This window comes from Anoplophora glabripennis, unplaced genomic scaffold (genome assembly GCF_000390285.2).
Source record: "Anoplophora glabripennis isolate ALB-LARVAE unplaced genomic scaffold, Agla_2.0 scaffold440, whole genome shotgun sequence".
Classification (NCBI taxonomy): Eukaryota; Metazoa; Arthropoda; class Insecta; order Coleoptera; family Cerambycidae; genus Anoplophora; species Anoplophora glabripennis.
The window spans coordinates 281914-303586 of NW_019416629.1; the positions used below are offsets into that span (position 1 = coordinate 281914).

The following is a 21673-nucleotide window of genomic DNA, read 5'->3' on the forward strand; positions in this document are numbered from 1 at the left end:
TAAAGAAAAAATCAAAAAGGTCAGTTCGAAATTGATTTAAAAATACACTTCTGCACGGCACTGGAAACTGGTCCACTGTAAAACCTGACCTCGCACAATGCGACCGGTATGGCGGCGTGATAAAAACGGACAAAAACTTTCGCAAGGAAAGAAATATGTAAATAGAATTTTATCGCACCTATTTTATATCGGCAAATTCAAATGCTTTTGCCTTTATTAATTATTAATAAAATTAATTTGTGTTTTTAAATAATAAAATCATTTGACATACCCGATGCTGCAACAGCAATTGTTCAAAATTTTATCCACTCACGTGTAAACACATTTGGGTCCGTCTTACTCACTTTCTACGAACTAACACAAATGATGTCTTGCTTCACCATAACACAAATACTTCACCATAATACAAATGTTGTCTTGCTTCACCATAAATTAAAACGATATCCATCAACTCTGAGTTGCTATACACGTAAGCCATTTTTGACACTAACTACTAAAAAACTGATGTAAATACCACAGATAACAGGTAAAAACTACCGGAACGACGGATTTCAGTATTAGGAGTCACATGGCTCTCCACGCGTATTGCGAAGGACGCTAGAGACTACAGTTGTCCAGCTATGTAGTGGTTTAATGTGCTATAACTTCAATAATTTTTTTCTCAGAAACTTTAAGGATTTTACAAAAATTTTTTTTACAATATTGACTCCATTTCTCATGCCGCATCTATTCCCAAATTTTTTTGGATAAGTTGTGAATCACCCTGTATATTACGTACTTTCTCCTTGATTATTGATTTCTTTTCATAGCAGCCAACTATAGTTGAATTGCTTCCGTAGAAATTCACTTGCAAACATTCAGCACTACAAAAATGTTTATTTTAAATTTATAATAACTATTAAAAATGACGATTAACTGTGACAACAAAATCATAGATTTTTAATAAAAACTATAAATATACTTACGTGCTAGATAATTTAAAAATATTTGACATTTTTAATAAAAGAATTCGTATATATTATGTTGTATAGTTTACTGGTTGAAGGCAAAACGTGTGCATTTATATGCATATAATTTTATATTAATTTTATTAACAGCACGTAACAAAATATTTATGTAGGTACTGTATTAAAAACAAACCTCGCTACTAAAAAGTAACACATATTTGTTTTAAAAAATTTTCAGGTCGATAACTTCACGTAACAATATTGAAATCGTTACAAAATTGCAATCGCAAAGAAAAGTAAACATCTTATTAGAACTAAATCGTATACTTTCAACCGAGCCTTGTTCCACCTCCTGTGATTACCTGAAATAGGAAGCTTAGAGCTATGAATTTTAGACAGTTTCTAAGAGGTTATTTTATTATCCCCTAGGACTTTCACCGCAAGATTGCACAATGCCTGGGTGGATCAGGTATGAGAACTGAGGTGTAAGCCGGGAGCAATGTGCTCGCAAAGATTATTAAAAATTAATTTATTGGTAAAATAGTTATTTGATTATTTATCTGTTTTAATACAATGCAAAATGGCCAGGTTCCGTTCCAGGCAAGATATATCTGGGTCGACGTTCGATCCTTGGTAGGTCCGCATACGTCCTATAGCGAAATCCGATAATCAGCCTCGATCTGGATTTTACTCATCTTTGGAATTTCACTGATTGGAGCTGATGATCGACTTGCAGTCTACATGGTACTCTAATTCTGTCTTAATTCCTCAGTAACTTCCGTACCTTTTCGGTTTCCGGAAATCGAAACCGACGTGAATTTTCTATTTTGGTAGCGCGGTGTCGGCGGCTGCTCTGCCAACAGCATCGACCACTGACGGTGTTGTCTGCTGCGGCTTGCGGTGTTTGGGGAGGCTAGGAGTTTTGTAAAAAAAACTTCCGAAATATAGTCAAAAATGTTATTTTTCGCGCCTTCTACTTCTTATGGAAAGTAATTTGGGTTCCCTCAGACCCTTGAAGAAAACTTGGAATATTTGGTGAAATGTGAAAATTAGGATTAATCCTTCATTTTTTATCGAGACCGTAAACAATGTACTTCAAAATTGACGTAAGAACTCGTCAATATAACGTTGACGATGATATATTATAATGCAGCAAATGGAAAAAATAGATTCATCTTACTACAGACTTATCGGGAGAGGAAGCAATGTATTATACAATATTTGTTCAGATTCTTCTGTTTGTTGTCTAATAAAAATTGATTAACACGATGAAATGATTAAATTAGTCCATTACGTAGTTTGTCGTAACTTTAGTGATTATTGAGACGAATCATTCGTCCATCACGTGGTGTACTATTTAAACTCCTTTTTTTAATGAACCAGTTTTGTAATCTACGATTTTGTCAAGTGATGCGTGCAAAAATTGGTTACATTTTCTTGACAGTGCCTCAATAGAAGTCGTAAATTACTAAATGTATAGTTAATAATATTAAAATATTTCTAGCTTAATGTAATAATAGTATTCATGTGTTCAGTCAGTATTATAATTTTTTATATTTAAACTACCTAACTACCTATTAGATCACACCTTATAAGAACACGAAAAAAAAGAACTGTTATATGGCAAAATTTAATTGCAATTCGATACCCTACTTGATGGATAACATTGGATTTGAGTCTCAGATGTAATATTAATTTTATCACATTCAAACTGTAAACGCCAATAACCACAGATAATTTTTAATCAAATTTAGGAAAATAATACAAATACATTTTAATATCGATCATTCAAAATTGTATGTACTTATGTAAATGCGAGATGACTATTTTATTTATTTATTCTATGATTATATTTTTAAATGTATTAAAACTGTGACACATCAAATTTGATGAATACCTAGGTACTTTCAACGGAGATAACTCAAAGAAATTCACGAAATTTAGGAGGTATTTGGAAGATATTTAAATAAAGGGGATATTACTCACTTAAATTAATGACAATAAGAAAGATATCGTTTATCTACGTATTAAAGTACCTACATACAGGGTGTACCGCATAAGAACCGACATAGGGCAGGTGCATGTAGGGTGTCCAAAATATTGTAAATTAACCAGACTTACCTATATACAAAGCTGTTGTTGTTATTAGCCCCCAAAGTGGCGCCCTAAATTTCGAAAAAAAAAATATATCTCTGCAACACTTTACCGTAGAAGAACCAAATTTTGGTACACGATTTAGGTTTATTATTGGTCTTCTTTGACTATGATTTAAACTTAATTGAAGCACTACAAGGTGTTCATTGAGGATGACTCATCCCTAAAATTGTTCAGAACTTTTTTTTCATTGACCGAATTGAAAAATAGTAATATTAATTCAGAGCAGAATAATTTAATTTAATTTTTTTTTACTCTAAATTTAAAAAAACTGGTTTTCAAGAAAACCAGTATTAACTGATACAACGTTTTAACAAGGTTCATTAGAAAATAATCAAAAAGTCAGTAGTAGGCAATGAATTTCTTTCAAACTTGTCAGTTACCTAGTAATAAAATTATTTTATTTTAGCAATTAATTGCCTCTGATTGTTGCTGAAAATGGCTGGAAAATTTACATTTAGCGAACAAGTTCATATGCTACTTGTGCTGGGTTTCTGCGAAGGAAACTGTAGAAGAAGAACAATTATTGTTGAAATAGAATAATTTTACTACTACTTAACTGACAAGTTTGAAAGATAAATTCATTGCCCACTACTGACTTTTTGATTATTTTCTAATGAACACTATTAAAATCTTGTGTCAGTTAATACGGGTTTTCTTGAAAACCAGTTTTTTTTTAAATTTAACAAGAATAAAAAAAAATTTAAATTCAATTCTGCTGTGAATTAATATTACTATTTTTCAATTCGGTCAATGGAAAAAAAGTTTTGAACAATTTGAGGGGTGAATCATCCCCAATGAACACCTTGCTTCAATTAACTTTAAATCATAGTCAAAGAAGACCAGTAATAAACCTAAATCATGTACCAAATTTGGTTCTTCTGCGGTAAAGTGTTGCAGAGATATTAATTTTTTTCGAAATTTAGGGTCCCACTTTGGGGGCTAATAACTCCCCAGGGGTGCAACTTTGTATATAAGTATGTTTGGTTAAATTACAATATTTTGAAAATGCACCTGCCCTGTGTCGGTTCTTTTGCGGGACACCCTGTATATTTTTATTGCTGGTAGATACTCAGTATGTTTGTAAATAGGTACTATACTTTATAAATTTATGATCTATAATAGACGTTTCTACTTGAATAATATTTAGAACTGTTAATTTTCCATAATATTAAAAACATCAAATTTTAAAGTAACTACATGTTTCTTCATCTGATACTTCAAATTTAAAGAGTACCTAATGCACTGTTAAAAACTGAACTAGTTATTATTTAAAATAATGTAGGTATGTATGTATCATTTCACCTTCATTGTTATTTAAAGTTTTTAGTTGATTATGTTAATGCAAATGAGATTAATTTATAAAAAATGTGTATCTACTGCCTCGCAACAAAAATCGACGGTGATCTGTTATTCGCATAATATGTGCATGTACAAAATTAATAGTTTTCAAAATAATTTACGTGAAAATAAGCTTTCCTTGAACGACCTGGTAAATATGAATTGTACTTACTACACGTAATATTCCTATAATTCTACGAGTAATATAATAAGTACCTTTACACTTTACCTTTCTTGTAATTATCTGTAAGATCTATGAGTAACTGTAACTGTTTCCATTGCGCACAAAAAAGAGCACCATTTTTTAATTACAAAGTTACCTATTTCTAATTCAACAAAAATTTATATTATCGACTAGTCGTTTGAATAATTAGATATGAAAATAAATTGGTAATTAAATAATAAGTAAACAATTATTGGTTGGTTTATAAAAAAGTATTAGTCCTAACTTAGCCGTAACTTAACCTTAATCTTAGTCCTAAAAAGATAAATGTACAGAATGTAATGTATCGGTTTATAAAAATCTTAACCTTGCCCTAGTTCTATACATTACATTTTGTACATTTAAATTTTTAGGACTAAGATTAAGGTCAAGTCATATACAATACTGTACCTGCTCTGTGGTTAACTTAAGGCTAAGTTAGGACTAATACTTTTTTAAACCAACCATATAAGTGGGTATAGCGGGATATTATGTCAATAAGATTTAAATTCCATTATTAATTACGTATTTATTTTATTTACTCTTGTACCTATGTGTATATTTATATTCAGCGTATATATATAACCTATAAGTAGTTATTGTGGATATCTATTTGTAATAAAAAATACGATAAAATAACAACAAAAATGATATTCAATATGTTGCGAACGAATATGGCTGACGTAAGTCCCGTCCGATCAACTTTAGCTTTACTTAAAATATAAAGTAGGTGATAAAAAAAGTACTTACCCCATATTTAATAGTTGTACTGGCACACAAAGTGTGCAAACTTTAAAGTTGCTAGAACTCCATGGCGCACAGATTGCACTTAGAAGAATTTAAAACAATATACACTTTACCTACCCATCGATAAAAGATTAATGAATGAGGCAAGGGGAAGGATGAGAAACATTGCGAAAGTTGTAAAAGGCATGGTTATGAGCCATACTGCGCATGCTTAGTTTCAAGTGAAGTGGCGGGACTTCAAAAATGAGATATGATAATTTATTATTGGAATTTACGTCAACGAATATATCAATTGCTAGGTAGAAATATGTTTTAGAACTTTAACATATTTTTTAGAATTTATTTTCGTTATGTATATAGGAGAGTGATACAAAATATATGTACGAATATATAGGGTGTTTCATTTCTGGTGTGCCGAACGAACTCAGATGATAAAGTAATTTTGAGCAAAAAAGTTTATATCCACATGTGTCCGAAAACGCCCCCCTGTGGCGCTACGTCACTTTATAAGAGGGCTATAAAGACACAATTTTATTACAATATCTCGAAAATGCTTTGAAATAAATTGATAAAATGATAAAATTTTATACAGATACCATTTATTAAGAAAAATTACTTTATCTAAACCAAATTGACACATTGTTTTCAGGGGCGTCCCTACGGGAGGCAAGTCAAGGTTCAAAATCCGTAACTTTTTATATTTGTCAAATTCGTAATTTGTTTTTCGAAAATCGAAATCCGTGAGCATTTCTACATAAAAAAAATATATTTCTTTCATTACGATATCTGTAACGGTTTTCCAGAAAAAGTCAATTTTAACTTCTTATGCTTCACTGAAAATTAAAAATTATAAAGAACCTAGAATTCTATTTTCCCTACATGAAACACATGGTCAAGGATTTCGATTTTCGAAAAAAGAATTATGAATTTGACAAATAAAAATAGTTACGGATTTTGAACCTTGGTTTGCCCCCCGTAGGGACGCCCCTGAAAACAATGTGTCAGTTTGGTTTAGATAAAGTAATTCCTCAGAATAAGTGGTACCTACTTTATAAAATTTTATCAATTTACTTTGTAGTATTTTCGAGATATTGTAATTAATTAAAGGGGCGTAGCGCAAAAGAGGGGCGTTTTTGGACATAACTCGATATGACCTTTTTTCTCAAAATTACTTTCTCTATCATCTGTGTTCGTATGGCACACCAGAAATGAAACACCCTGTATATAAAAAATAATAATTATTAATCAAATAACTTTTTCGATCTGGCAATATGTAGTAGTTTTTTTTAATATATAAATAATTGGATATACAGAGTGTTTTGATAAATGGTGCTATAAATTCAGGGCTTCAAAATTGTCATTTGTTTTTGACATACGTACAAGACATCAACAATATTTTGTAAATCATATTGGCCATAACTTTTTCAAAAAGTAATAATATACCCACCTATATACCTGCAATAGAACTTGGTTTTTGTCCACAGTCCATAAATTTATAGAAGGTGGCTAATGGTCAGTTTACAGAGTTTATCCAATGGTTCATAGAAAAAACTGTCACCAACTTATTAGTAAACAGATTAATTATAAATTTGGTTTATTTAAACGATGTTACAGTTAAAATTTCTTTTACACTATACAGGGTGTTTTATGTAAGAACCGACAGAGCGGGGGCATGTAGGGGAACTCAAAATATAGTGATTTAATGCAACTTACCTTTATACTAAGCTGCACCCCCTGAGAAATCATAGGCCTTGAAAGTGGAGTTTCAAATTTCGAAAAAAATCAATCTCAGTGATGTTAGAAAAACCAAATTTGGTACACGGTGAGTCTACTACGAGCATTAATCGACAGTAAGTAGAGTTCAAATAAAGCATTTTAAAGGGTTGATGCACCATTAAAATGTATGTAATAGAAATTTTTAATCCGTTGGTGGACTTAAAAAATTACATTATTTTATGGGGAATTTAATTCTAAAACTTTTCTTAGCCTTATTAATTTTCAAAAAAGTTTATCGTTTTCAAGGAAAACAAAAATAACTAATAATAAGAATAATTTAATAGAAAAAGAAACAACTTAACTCGGCCATAAATTTATTCTTCCTTGAAAATTGAGGTCTACCCTATCCAATAACTGCTAATTGTTTCCAACTTAGCTTTTGAAGCCAACTTTTGAATTTTTGATGATTTTAAATAACACAACTACAAAACATATTATTAGTTACTCGTAGTTTTGTTGAAAACGATAAAGTTTTCTGAAAACTAACAAAAGTAAGAAGTTTTAGAATTAAATTCCCCATAAAATAAAGTAACAATTTTTTAAGTCCGCCAACGGGTTGAAAAACTCTCATATTTTTAATGGTGTATCATCCCTTATCGACCCTTTAAAATGCTTCAGCTGAACTCTACTTACTTTCGATTAATGCTCTTGGTACACTCACATCGTGTACCAAATTTGGTTTTTCAAAGTTCAAGTATAACAGAGATATTGCAATTTTTGAAATTTTAAACCCCACATTCAAGGCCTATAACTTCTCAGGGGTGCAGCTTAGTATAAAGGTAAGTTGCATTAAATCACCATATTTTGGGTTCCCCTACATGCCCCTGCTCTGCGTCGGTTCTTATGTGGAACATCCTGTATATTCAAGTTACAAAAAACTGCCTGCTTCTGAAACACACAGATCCTTAATAAATTTTATTTTCGTGTATAGAAAATGATTTATCTAAAACCACGTTTTCTCACGGTGGTACACGAAACAGCTATGGTGTACATGAAGATATCTCATTTTATTTCATTTACTATTCCAGTTCTAGCATATTTATGGAAATTTTAATATAATTTTTGTAATAAAAATACATTTCATTCCAAAATTGACATTGATCGAAATCTACAATTAAAACTAGCTTTGCTAGAACCAGACATTCTCTCGCCTCAAATTTTCAAGACCATCCGTCATATTAATTATTTCTTGATACTTTAGTTTTTTTTATAGAATACTAATTCCTGTTAAATTTAATACTTTATTATGGAAATGCAACATAACGTAATTAAAACAAGTAAAGTAATTCTAAAAATATTGAGTATTTAAAAAATGTATATGCGATAGCGTAAATATTTTTATAGATCTACTGTGACATGTGCATCTTATAACTCATCATACTTGGGTTCAGTGCCTTTAAGTTTAGATTCGACCAATTTCCAAAATATTTCTGGAGAAGTGTATATTTCAGCAACTATAGGATAATCACGCATAGTTTTTCTCCATTTCCTAAGAAGTGGTATTTGATCATCTTTCACTGGTAATTTTGTTCCTAGCTTTATCGCTATACAACCAGCCCTTTCTGCCCAAGGCCACAGCATATAATCAACCTAAAATATAAAATAAAAGTATTGAAAAATGTTACGGTTTTTTATTTTGAAACATACCATTCCTGGTTTTTCTCCACCAAAAAAGGGTGTTCCTCTTTGAGCTAGTGCATCTTCAAAATCTTGCAGTGGAATTAAAAAATCTTTTAACCACTCCTCTGGAGTCTTTTCTTTGTTAGTAAAGACGCAATCAGCAAAAACCTGAGTTACAGATCCGATCTTGGTTATTAAATCCTTGTCGCGTTTCTTCAATTCAGGTTCCGCAGGATACAGGGGGTTTATGGGGTATTTCTCATCGAGATAATCACATATGTCAAGACTTTCAATAATAATCTTTGACCCATCAAGCAAAGCTGGTACTTTCCCTACATATGAAAAAAATATTTGGATACAAATTATATCTGACTATCTGACTATAGTAGGATCATATTCGATGCAAAGTAATAAATCATTGCCTGCCAAGGGATTCAGTGACATTCGCTTTTAAGGGTTTTAGAAATTGAATAATTTGTTTATACATTATGAAGGGACGAAGGGATCAGTTCACGTCTGGCGACCTTGTTCCTACAAAAATTTGTTTATTCTCATAAACTATTTATTTTAAATGTAATTTATTATAAATCCAATTTGTTTTTTAATTTCCACATATGTACAACATTTTACCTCTGTACGCGCCACTGTTGTTTACTTGTTTTTTGGAAGCACTCTCTGTTTTACAATCAAGCTCGCCATGCTAGTATTTAACTTATAACCGACCACTTCGTACACTCGATGCACCGGGACGACTACAGCTACTAAGAGAACACAATCGGTATGATGCGGTATTTCAGATTTAACATTGAATTTCATTTTAAATTTGAAATGATTCACCTTACGCCTCCTAAAAATGATGACACGATTTTCCTTTGATAAAAGACCGACAACTTTTTGCTCTACTTTGCATCGAATACGATCCTACTATAGCATACTTTAATTTTTTGGTAATTATTTACTATAGTGGCACCCTCTCCAATTTTCACAAAATTTTGTCTACCCCCCTATTTTCGATGATGCTGAACACGAATCTGAAGTTTTTTTTGTGCGGTCGAACCCAGTTTTTGGGAAAAAAATTTTTCAAAATGCTAAACTAAATATTTCAGATAACACTACGTAGAACTCTGTATATTTTATGTAGCTTTCAGAACATCTGTAATAAACAATCAACATTGTTTAAGAAACACATTTTCCCAAATTTGAACTAAAAAAAATATGTATTTAATAAATAAAATAATAGTAACTTTATGTGGGATGAACAGAGATGAATGAGAGTGGGGGAACTCAATGTTGTCGTCATCACGAATTACAAATGGCGGATTCAAACTACAAAATTTTTATTTATTAAATACATTATTTTTTACTTGAAATTTACGAAAATGTGTTTCGTGAAAAGTATAATTGTTCATAACAGATGTTCTGAAAGCTACATAAAATATACACTACGTAATGTTATCTGAAATATCCAGGTTAGAATTTTGAAAAAAATTTTTCTCGAAAACTGGGTTCGACCGCACAAAAAAACTGCAGATTCGTGTTCAGCACCATCGAAAATAGGGGGGTAGACAAAATTTTGTGAAAATTGGAGAGGGTGCCACTAAAGTAAATAATTACCAATTTTCTTTTTTAATTACCAGTGTCCAATTATTTTTATATAATTAATAGCTTGTGTAAAAATATAGTTCTTTTTACCTTCTGCATTAATTTTAAAGTACCATTCTGGTTTATTGATCAAGTTTATATTCACGATATCATGGGGAATTCCTTTTGCATTTAGAATTAATCTAGTCCTTTGGGCAAAAGGACAAAACTTCATGGAATAAAGTCTTAACAAACTTTCAACTCTGGGAGGCTCCTGAGAACCTAACAGAAAAAATTATATTATGTATAAAAAATCATAACCTATAACTATTTTACTATTCACCTATGGTTAAATGGGCGGAGGACATTTTATATAAATGACACTGAATTTTTCTTGCGAATTAAATTACAATTCATGTATTTATTAGCTTCCGATAGTGGCAACCAATACTAATACTAATCTAACAAAAAAACAGAAACAGGTTGTCAGATTGACCTTGAAATTTTGAACACTAGCGACATGGAGACTAGTCTCCATGACTAGCGAGTTGATTTTTATTGCTGCTTTCCAATTGCTACTCCTGAAGTGTTCTTCTACTGTTCTACTCTTTAAATACTACAAATTTAAACAACTGGAACACCCCCCGACAGAAACACGTATTTTTTTTTTTAAATTAATTTTCAAATTCTAACACTTATTATAGTTCATCAAAGGTGTAGTGAGGGGCAGGGCAGGGGAAACAATTTAAAGTCTTTTACGGACGAAACAGGTTTTGCCATCTCTTATTGATATACAAAAATAAAATGGGCGGTAAATTTAAATTGCTCCGAAATAATTTTTATATAAATTATTTAAATGAGTTGGTACAATATAACTTTATATTTATAATCAGCAATCTATAAATTACATAATATTTATTGGACAATAAAATACTGAAACTATTATCATATATATTTATTTAAATTTACAAAATATGTAAGAAATGTCAATGTTTACTAATAGGTAATGAAAGCTCTAGCACCATTTAGCCTTTTTATATTATTTCCGTTCTCAGATTATCACTAGATATCAACAGTTAAATTAATCACAAATAGCAATAAAGACTTTCCGCATAAAAACTACATCACAAATTTTCTTCAAGTTACAGTGCAATTAAAAATTAGTCTTTTGTTATCTGTAACCAAATAAACAAGTCTAGACATACATATTTTTTAACTTTAACTTACTATATATTTCTTGGGAGCTTCATAAATATGTAGCACTGCATACTCCAGATATAAAATTGGAAAGTGACAAAATATTTTTTTTAATTATACATCTATTTTCTGTTCCAAATACGACGTTTCCAATTTTATTCTGGCCGGAATTCTCATTTTATAATGAAATATAGTACTAATTATTGTTTTTGGCAATTTTAAGGCTTACTTGATCCAGTGGTGTGTCAAACTGTTCTCTGGATATCCTCATAGGTACAATTTTTAGGTTCCGGTAATTCTTCTCTACAATTTCTCTTAGGCTGCGTTAAGTGAATGGTTGGACGAATCAAAGTTGTTAGGTGCCTGATGCGATTGTACCGTGTGATTGATCAACTGTTAAGTCAATTGTTCAGATTTTGAATATAATAATAAGACGGGTGCTCAGGTTGGATTTTTTACTTAATGCAGCCTTAGTAATGTAGAAGCACCATATTTCACTCACAGATATATAGTAAAGAACACTAGTATTTAATTAAAATTTTGATTTACTTTGAGTCATTATTCCAGTTCTAGCAAATTTTTGGATGTATTAGTATAATTTGTGTTAGCAATAAAAAATAAATTCATTTCATTTAAATTCATTTGTTTCAAATTTGCAATATCCATTTTTTTTTGTAGTTTACTTGTTTAATTTATGTTTTGTTTTTCATTTCATTGAATTTGAACTTGAGTATGTTTGAAATATTTTACAACTGCATATAAATATACACATGCTTTGTCCTAAATTACTTACCAGCAATGCTTATGTTACTTCTGGGTGCACACTATATCGTTTATTTAATTGCAAACCTCTCTATTAAACAACCAAACAATAATTCTACTACCAACATACACGAAAAGATCGAGCAAGTAAAGGAGGAGGGCCCCTAAGGCTGGTTTTTGTGTTAATTTATTTTTGGCTAAAAAAATCTGAAAAATTTTTTTTAGTACCTACTAGCAATACTGAATCGTTTCCACTCTAAACCGACCAACCCCCTCACCCTCCTTTCCCCCTCCACCCCCCTTAAATGAGATGACACATTTACATTGAATAAAATGAAAAAGAAAAAATCAATAATTATACATACATGTTTGTGCATATTTCATTAGCCACTTTGAATTTCGTGATTCTGAATTCATAATTGTAATCAGTGATCCAAGAAAGTTTCTATAAACAAATATTTGAGAATTATGAAGATTTTTTTAAATTTTTTTGTCTGCCATATGGAATACGTCATTTTGAATGTCGTAATTCTGCCTTCAGATTCGTAATCAGAGACCCAAAAAACCACACTACACAAAAATTTATGCATTTTAAAGACATTTTAATTTTTTTGCCCGCCATATTGAATTTCGTGATTTAGAGTCCAGATTCGTAATCATAGATCCAAAAAACCCCTTTACAAAACAATTCATGTATTTTGAAGTCATTTCAATTTTCTTGTCCGCCATATTGGATCTGCCATTTTGAATTTCGTGATTCTGAGACCAGATTCGTGATCAGTGACCCAAAAAAACTCTTCATATGTAAGATTCATAGGAATTGAATGACTTTCGCATCTCTTTAAAGATTCCTCTAGTAAACGATGGTTTCCCCGGCATTTAAGGGGGTGGAGGGGGAAAAGAGGGAGAGGGGGTTGGTCCGTTTAGGGTGAAAACAATTATTTAATATTGCTAGCAGGTAGGTATCAAAAAAAAATTTTTCCGATTTTTTCAGCCAAAAATATATTAGGCCAAATACCGGCCTTAGGGGCCCTCCTCCTTTGTGTTCCCGTTGCATATTAGACCACTTCACTCATCTGCCTCTGTCACATCGAAAATCTGTATTCCGTTGAAACACTGGGTTAACATTAAATTAATTTGGATGTTGTTTAAATATACTTACTGTTTTCGTCAATAAAAGTATATTTGTAAAACATATTTGAGAAACATAGTATATAAAAATTATACTAGTTAAAGCCTTATTACTGTCTTATTAAAATTAATATTTTATTACAAAAATGTAACATAAAGTAATTCTAAAAATATTAGGTAATTAAAAATTAAAAATTGTATAGCATAAATATTTTTATACATGTACTGTGATATGTGCATCTTATAAGTCATCATACTTGGGTTCAGTTCCGGTTAATTTACATTCAGCCACTTTCCAAAATACTTCTGGAGGAGTGTATATTTCTTTGACAATAGGATAATCACGCATAGTTTTTCTCCATTTCCGAAGAAGTGGTATTTGATCATCCTTCACTGGTAATTTCGTTCCCTGTTTTATTTCTATACATTCTGTCTTTTCTGCCCAGGGCCACAGCATATAGTCGACCTAAAATATAAAATGAAAATGTAGAAAAATGTTATTTTCTTTTTGTAACATACCATTTCTGGTTTTTCTCCACCAAAAAATGGTGTTCCTCTTTGAGCTAGTGCATCTTCAAAATCTTGCAATGGAACTAAAAAATCTTTTAACCACTCCTCTGGAGTCTTTTTCATATCAGTAAAGACGCATTGACCAAAAACCTGAGTTACAGCTCCGATCTTGTTTATTAAATCCTTGTCACGTTTCTTCAATTCAGGCTTTACAGGATAAAGAGGGTTTTCAGGATATTTCTCATCGAGATAATCACTTATGTCGAGACTTTCAACAATAACCTTTGATCCATCAAGCAGAGCTGGTACTTTTCCTACATGTGAAAGAAATATTTAACTACATAGTCACAAATTATGTTTTCAAGAAATATTTAACAGTTTAAATAAATGGCTAGTATCAGATTATTTTTCTATTATTTATACAGGGAGTCCCAGAAAAATGGACTTAAAATAGGTAGATTTAGATTAATTCACCTATATCTGAAATCGCTTCATTTAGCAGCGGGATGGCCTCAAAAATAACTCAAATATGTATTAATCGATTGTGATTACTTTTGGGGTGTGGACTTCTGCTTTCAATCTACAAATTTTGGTGTCATAGTGTTTTTTAAAACTCACAACTACAAAATTGATGTATGGTGATAACCCTTCAAAACTTTTTCCTCTTTCTGACAATAACGACAACTATTTTTTATTTGATAGGTGATAGTATTTGGAAGTTTTTGGGCCTCTTATAGAATTTTGAGTAAATGAGCGGTTTGGATACAAAAAAATATTTTTTAAATATCTACGTTATCTTGCGAGCCATATTACAATACAAAGTGCTAGTAATCATTGAATTTTCTAGGTTGACTGCAATTTCAGTTTGATCTTTAAGTCATATTAATTGGCCATTCTTAATGAGTGTTTACTACGATAAGATATACCAGACGTTACTTAATTTTTCGATATGGATACACACATATGACGAATTAAGAGTTATTTACATGCCTAATTTTATTAAAATAATTCATAAAAACAATCAAATAGAATAAAAAATGCTGGAGATAAAAGTAACAAAGTTGATGTTATTAAATTTAGTACAACTTATTATAATAACTGTTCAAAATGACCACCATTGTTTCTACAACAAAGGTTAATTCGGCGAAGAAAGTTAAAGGACACCCTTTGCAGTTCTTAAGGGCTATTTTTAAAAACATTTATGGTGTTTTGCATATGCCTTCACAACTCTTAATCAGTGTTAGATGTGGAAGCATGTACTGTTGTTTTCAGAGTGCTCCACACATAACAGTCGCAAGGTGTTAAGTCTGGTGAACGTACAGGCCTGATAACAGAATTATCCCTCTACCGACCCATCAACGAGGGAATCTTTGGTTCAGATACTGCCGGACATTTACAGTGAAATGTGGTGGACACCATCATGCATAAACCACATGTTAGCTCTGATTAATAACGGCACATCAATAACTCGGGTTTTGCAAAAATTCTAAATAAATTTCCCCATTCAGTCTATTGGGTAGAATAACAGAGCCAATAATAATGCTATCAATGATCCCAGACCAAACACTGATGCGAAATTCATTCAGATAATATTTCACTTTGAGAGCATGTGGATTTTCTTGAGCATACACATGTTCATTGTGAATATTTATTATTCCGCTTCTAGTAAAACTGAATTGGCAGGTACAATGATTTAATTACAAGAGAATGCATACATTTAAAAAATATTTTTTTGACCCAAACCACTAATTTAATCAACATTCTACAAGAGGCCCAAATACTTCCAAATGGTATCACCTCTCAAATAAAAAATAGTTATCATTATTGCCAGAAAGAGGAAAAAGTTGTGAACACTTTATAAAACCTAAATATGTAGATTAAAAGCAAAAGTTCACATCCCAAAAATAATCAAAATCGAATAATACGTATTCGAGTTATTTACAAAATCCAAAAAATTTTCACGATCTTTGAGGCTACCTATAGTAGGATCGTATTCGATGCAAAGTAGAGCAAAAAGTTGTCGGTCTTTTATCAAAGGAAAATTGTGTCATCATTTTTAGGAGGCGTAAGATAAATCATTTCAAATTTAAAATGAAATTCAATGTAAAATCTGAAATACCGCTGCATACGCACTGTGTTCTGGTAGTAGCTGTAGTCGCCCAGGTGCATCGAGTGTACGAACTCGTCGGTTATACGTCAAATACTAACCTGGCGAGCTTTGCCGTCAATTAGAGAGCGCTTCCAAAAAACAAGTAAACAACAGTGGCGCGTACAGAGTTAAAATGTAGTACATATGTGGAATTTAGGAAACAAATTGGATTTATAATAAATTACATTTAAAATAAATAGTTTATGAGAATAAAGGAATTTTTGTAGGAACAAGAGTGCCAGACCTGAACTAATCCCCTCGTCCCTTCATAATGTATAAAGAAATTATTCAATTTGTAAAACCCTTAAAAGCGTACTTCATTGGTTCCCTTGAGAGGCAATGATTTATTACTTTGCATCGAATATGATCCTACTATAGCGGCCAAATGAAATGATTTCGGATATAGGTGAATTAGCCTAAATCTGCCTATCTTGAGTCCATGAATCTGTGGTCTTCCCTTTTACACGTGATTCTGAGAGACCCTGTATATGTACACATTCTTTTATAAATTCATTAATTTAAAAAATATATTAAGATAAATATAACCAATTCATAAAATCGTAATATTTAAAAATAGTCTATGAACAATAATAGTGCAGTATAAAAAAATTTACCTTCTGGATGAATTTTAAAGTACCATTCAGGTTTTTTGATCAAATTTATATTCACAATATCATGAGGAATTCCTTTTGCATTTAGAACTAATCTAGTCCTTTGGGCAAAAGGACAAAACTTCATGGAATAAAGTCTCAATAGACCTTCAACTCTGGGAGGCTCCTGAGAACCTATAAGGAAAAACATTATAATATTATGTACAAAAAAACATAATTTATCCTTTATTTTCATTTATTTATGTTCAAATACATAATAAAATAAAAATGAATTTACTATTCACCTGTAGTTAAATGAATGGAGGACATTTTATACAGACAGCACCTGGTATTTTTTCTCTGTGAATGAAATTGCAATAAAGGAATTAATTCATTTTATTAAGTTATCTTTTGTTATCTTTTTTTTAGCATGTCATGGGCATTTAAACTGATTCAATTTTAATAATTAGTTGTTTATTGTAAGATAAAGTATCATGACTCGACATTTTAAAATTCTTAAGTAAATAAGATAAACTCTTATCACTTATATGTATCAATAATTTTTAAAAATCAACATTGTTTTCACTTTTGACTATCTCCAACTTTTTGGGTTTTGGCGCCTTCCACTCTGTACTTTAATGCTTGATTTCTGGGTCATATTGAAAACACCACGTTTCATCACGTCCCAATGTTGTAAAGGAAATTTTTGCCTTTTTTGGCCTCCTTCATGATGTCCTCCGACTGTTGAATTCTGAGCAATTCAGTTTTGGTTGTCAGTCAAATTATGCGGAACAAACCATACACACACTTTTCAGTAGCCTAAATGCAATAAATTAATGTTTTTGTGATTGCAATTCCATGAATTTCAATTAAGATTTTGGCTGATCTTTGATGAATTCACAAACAGTTTTGATGGAATCTGTGGTGATCACGGATTTCAGTTAGTCAATATACCCATGACACAAAAATTATAATGCTATGTATGTATAAAAAATCATAATAGATCATTACTTAATTAGTATTCACCTGTAGTTAAATGAACAGAGGACATTTTGTAACAAGACCTGGTCGCTGCGAATTAAGTTGCAATTAGAGAATGAAACCATGACATTACATATACAGTTTTGTTTTCTTTTTTTTTAGCAAGTCATGTGCATTCAATCTTGAAATCTTGAAGTGATTTTTATAGTTTATTGTAAAACGAAGTGTGAATATTTATTAAATCATAAAATTTCCAGTTTCAACATCTGAACGATATTTTTGGAAACCACTGGATTGGTAGAGGTGGTCCAATTGCGTGGCCGCCTCGTTCCCCAGATATAACACCCATAGATTTCTACCTCTAGGGACATGTGAAAGAGCTTGTTTATAAAACTCCTGGCACTTCAAGGGAAGACCTTTGGCAGCGTATATCGGACACATTCGCTTTAATTCGCCGAGATGTAGGGATATTTCGACGAATTAGAAAGACCATCAAAAAATGAATTCGGGGTTGTATTCGAGCTGAAGGTGGATACTTTCAACATTTCCTATAAAATGTTATATTATGTGTATCGAGTTATTTATTGTAGGTACGTTTACAATTCATAATTAATTCTAGATGAATAAATAATAATAATTGTTTATTTTAATATTACATTTAAAATACCGAAAACTCGAGAGAAAACGAAAAAATAGTAAGTCAACTTTGATCAAAATTGAGCTAGAGTTTAAGCCATGTAATTATAAATTAGAAATCTCAACGGAGAACCAATTTTTTTTATTAAAACGAAGGGCTTGCAAGTAAGTCCTCTCTTGCAATTCATGTTCAACATAATAATACCTAGGAATGTGTATTCGGTTGTAACCACAGTTAGTTGTCCAAATTTCATTTAATTCCCTCAAGTGGAAATCTAAACTTTTGGAAAAAAACATATTTTATAACTGACAATCTGTAGCTAAGGAACGAAGCGAAATCGGTCCCATGTTGATATGAATTATGAGCATTGGCCCATGTTATCTGAAACACCGTGTATACTTGATACTTACTACTATTAATAGTAGGTACTATTACAATTCAGAAAAATATACAGGATGTCCCGAAATAAGGGGGCACTATTTCTACAGGGTGTTCTATGTCGAAAAAGATCTTTGGGGGTCCAAAAATTCTTCCTATGGAAGTTGTAGCCACTTAAAGAGGCCACTCTGATGATGATTTTTTCTAAATAACTCCGAAACCAGTTGAGATAAATTTATGAAATTTGGTAGCTAGCTTAACTCTTACATGCTCAGTCCCCTACTGAAACAAAATTTACAAATTTTCACGACATACGTTTCAAAACTGAGGGGGAGGGGAGGTAAAATTTACCATAACTTTTTTATGCTTTGACTTTTTTTACTTTTGACTGAAAAGTATTAAATTTCAGTTTTTTAGTAAAAAAAGGCAAAGATTTTATTATTGTATGGAAGCGAACCAATTTGGACACTTAATAAAATAACATTCTTTCATTCATTGATATTTTGTCTTATTCTTTGTGTTGATTTTATTGTCATATCCAACACAAAATTTAAAAAATCGTGTCGTCGTGGGTGGAATTGAAAAAGTTTTAAAATAACTTGTCACTCAACATAGGATGCAATTTAAAGTTTAAAGGTATTTTACCCCCTGCCTAAGAGGTAGCTTCCAAGACACCAAACCTTATGCCATCATGTGCCCCCCTTGAAAAGAAAATCAGTCTCAGGTTCTTTGTTTTTTTTTTAATTCCGATATTTTCCAGGTGGGAAGTTTTAATTGAAACACCCTGTATATATGATCCTGTGTACTTGATAGAATGTCATCTCACAGCTACAAGGATTTGGTGGGCCTGATGGAGGAAAGGATATTAATATTATATGAAGAACAAAGAATGCATTTGTACCTAATTTATTTGATATGCTGCACATTTAAATACTCAAAAATTTTATAAATATCACATTCTATTAAATTTATACTCATATAAATAAAACATATCATCAATATTTGTATACAGAGTGGTTCATAATAGTATGCCTCAAAATAAAATAAGGTGACATGAAAATGTATTAAAAACAACATGATCTAGTAATAAACATTGAAAATAATGAAAATTATCTGAAGTCAATCGGGCTTATTTATGGTGGTGTGGCCCTACAAGGTCGGAACATAAAATTTGAAATTTTTTAATAACTTTGGAATGGTTGAAAGAAAAATCTAAAACTTACTGGTGCACTACAAGCTATTATAGGTCAAAACTTTTCGGTAGTGTAGAAAAAAGAACCAGTGGTGTAGATGTGGGTATATTGGTATCGATATTAAATCACTTTTTAATATAAAAACCTTACCTACCATTTATTTCAAACTATTTGTATTTTAATATCTAAAGCCTACTAATTTGTGCAGTAACATGTTGCTATTTTACTGCAGAGATATTTAAAACTGTAATTATTTAAAAAACCATACCACCATCCCTTCAACTGAGAATTTACAATTTTTTTATGGATAAAAGATTATTATTTCCAATAGTTGTATAGTAATTAAACAAAAAAAATTATAAAAATGGTTTAACAATGTAACTATTTTATTTTTTCAGCAATATCATTAAATTATGCCCCACATCAACATGTACAGCATCTGCAATTTTCTGTTTCACATTTCCAAATTACTGAGGAATTTCAAATTTTATTTTAACACTAAAACTTTGTAGGTAAGCCCAATTGACTAAGTTTACTTAAAAAAAAATCCCTCACTTTTATAAATCTAAATAATGAATTTATGTATTGTGTATATAATTTATAAAATTTGTACGATTGTAAAAATTAAAAAAAAAAATAAATAAATAATTTTGAAATTGCTGTAAAAAACATAATTTACCCTCAAATTGTGATTCTACATATACAGTCAAAACAATTAAAAAACTCCTTTTAGATCTGCATGTTTCTGCCATCTAAATCTCTTCAAATTAAGCATAAAATACACTGGGACACTAATTATAATATAAACAGAAAATTATTTTAGTTCTCTTCCCTCTAAGATATAAAAAAGTAGACTAAGAGAAATGTAAAAATATGGAATACTCCTGTTGATTACACAGGTCAACATTTGATCTAGGGAAAATTGTCAGAAGTGACTATACTATATAGGGATTTTTTGAGTCACTGATCACGAATCCTAGGTCGGTTAAGCTCCATCACATCAGGTTCAAGATGATTTGAATGTCAAATCAAGAAACGACCTCCAAAAAATCTGAAAAAAGTCATGCTTATGTTTTAGAGGTCACTGAACCCAAATCCGAGGATTCTTTACCCCTACGATACACCCTAGAGGCCATTTCAAGGTCATTCATGAAGTATTTTGGACAGAAAAGTTAAAAACAGTGTGAAAAATTTGAAAAAATTCGTCTGAATGTTTTTGAGGTCACTGAACGCGAATTCAAGGTTGTTTAAGCTCCATCACGTCAGGTTCAAGATGATTTGAAGGTTAAATTTAGAAAAAGTTGTGTAAAAAAATTTAAAAGTGTATTGAAGTGTTTTCGGGGTCACTGAGTTGATCTGCATGTTATTAAAGGTCTTCAAAGGGTTTCCATCTGTCTACGTATAACTATCTACACGTTTGTATGGAGATATAGTCTCTTTTTCTGATGGTTTACTTTCGTTCTACTATTCTGATTAAGAAAGTTGGCATATGACTATCCCATACGCTAACATGGTCAAAATGAATCGTCCTCTGAATGACCTCGGTACAATAGGTAAGTCCGTGTAGACGAAAATAACAGCGAATTCGAACTTAGTCGATCCAACATCACTTTACTGTATCTTTTCTGAATTTTTACAAAACTTTTTCTCAATTTGCCCTTCAAATCACCTTGAACCTGACGTGATGGAGTTTAAATAGCCTTGGATTCACGTTCAGTGACCTCAAAAAACGTATTTTACTCCCAAAAACGAAGCAAACCTCTCTTGGACGGACACG

At 31.2% G+C, this 21673-nt stretch overlaps 3 protein-coding genes across 4 annotated transcripts in view; all 3 read right to left on the reverse strand.

Annotated features, from left to right (window-relative positions):
* LOC108909348 (activating transcription factor of chaperone) overlaps positions 1-5544 on the reverse strand; it is a 77667-nt gene extending 72123 nt beyond the window's left edge. Inside the window, exon 1 of the mRNA XM_018713663.1 lies at positions 5395-5544. The gene's annotated coding sequence lies outside the window, so the exon portion shown is untranslated. The remainder of the gene's footprint in view (positions 1-5394) is intronic.
* A 2850-nt stretch (positions 5545-8394) lies between these two features.
* On the reverse strand, positions 8395-11071 carry LOC108909339 (pyrimidodiazepine synthase-like). The gene is made up of 4 exons (XM_018713653.1): positions 10712-11071; positions 10480-10650; positions 8815-9119; positions 8395-8757 (listed from the first exon to the last, which is right to left on the reverse strand). Exons 1-4 carry the CDS (start codon positions 10734-10736, stop codon positions 8533-8535), a joined length of 726 nt encoding a protein of 241 aa, XP_018569169.1. The 5' UTR covers positions 10737-11071; the 3' UTR covers positions 8395-8532.
* A 2443-nt stretch (positions 11072-13514) lies between these two features.
* On the reverse strand, positions 13515-17784 carry LOC108909342 (pyrimidodiazepine synthase). 2 transcript variants are annotated; one of them, XM_018713656.2, is made up of 4 exons: positions 17734-17784; positions 16732-16902; positions 13978-14282; positions 13515-13924 (listed from the first exon to the last, which is right to left on the reverse strand). In XM_018713656.2, the coding sequence occupies exons 1-4, from the start codon at positions 17756-17758 to the stop codon at positions 13700-13702; spliced, it is 726 nt and encodes a 241-aa protein (XP_018569172.1). In that variant the 5' UTR covers positions 17759-17784; the 3' UTR covers positions 13515-13699. The 2 variants fall into 2 exon arrangements, with proteins under 2 accessions (XP_018569172.1, XP_018569171.1); XM_018713655.2 differs by lacking the exon at positions 17734-17784 and adding an exon at positions 17013-17125 and having other exon boundaries at positions 13516-13924.
* Positions 17785-21673: the final 3889 nt, after the last annotated feature.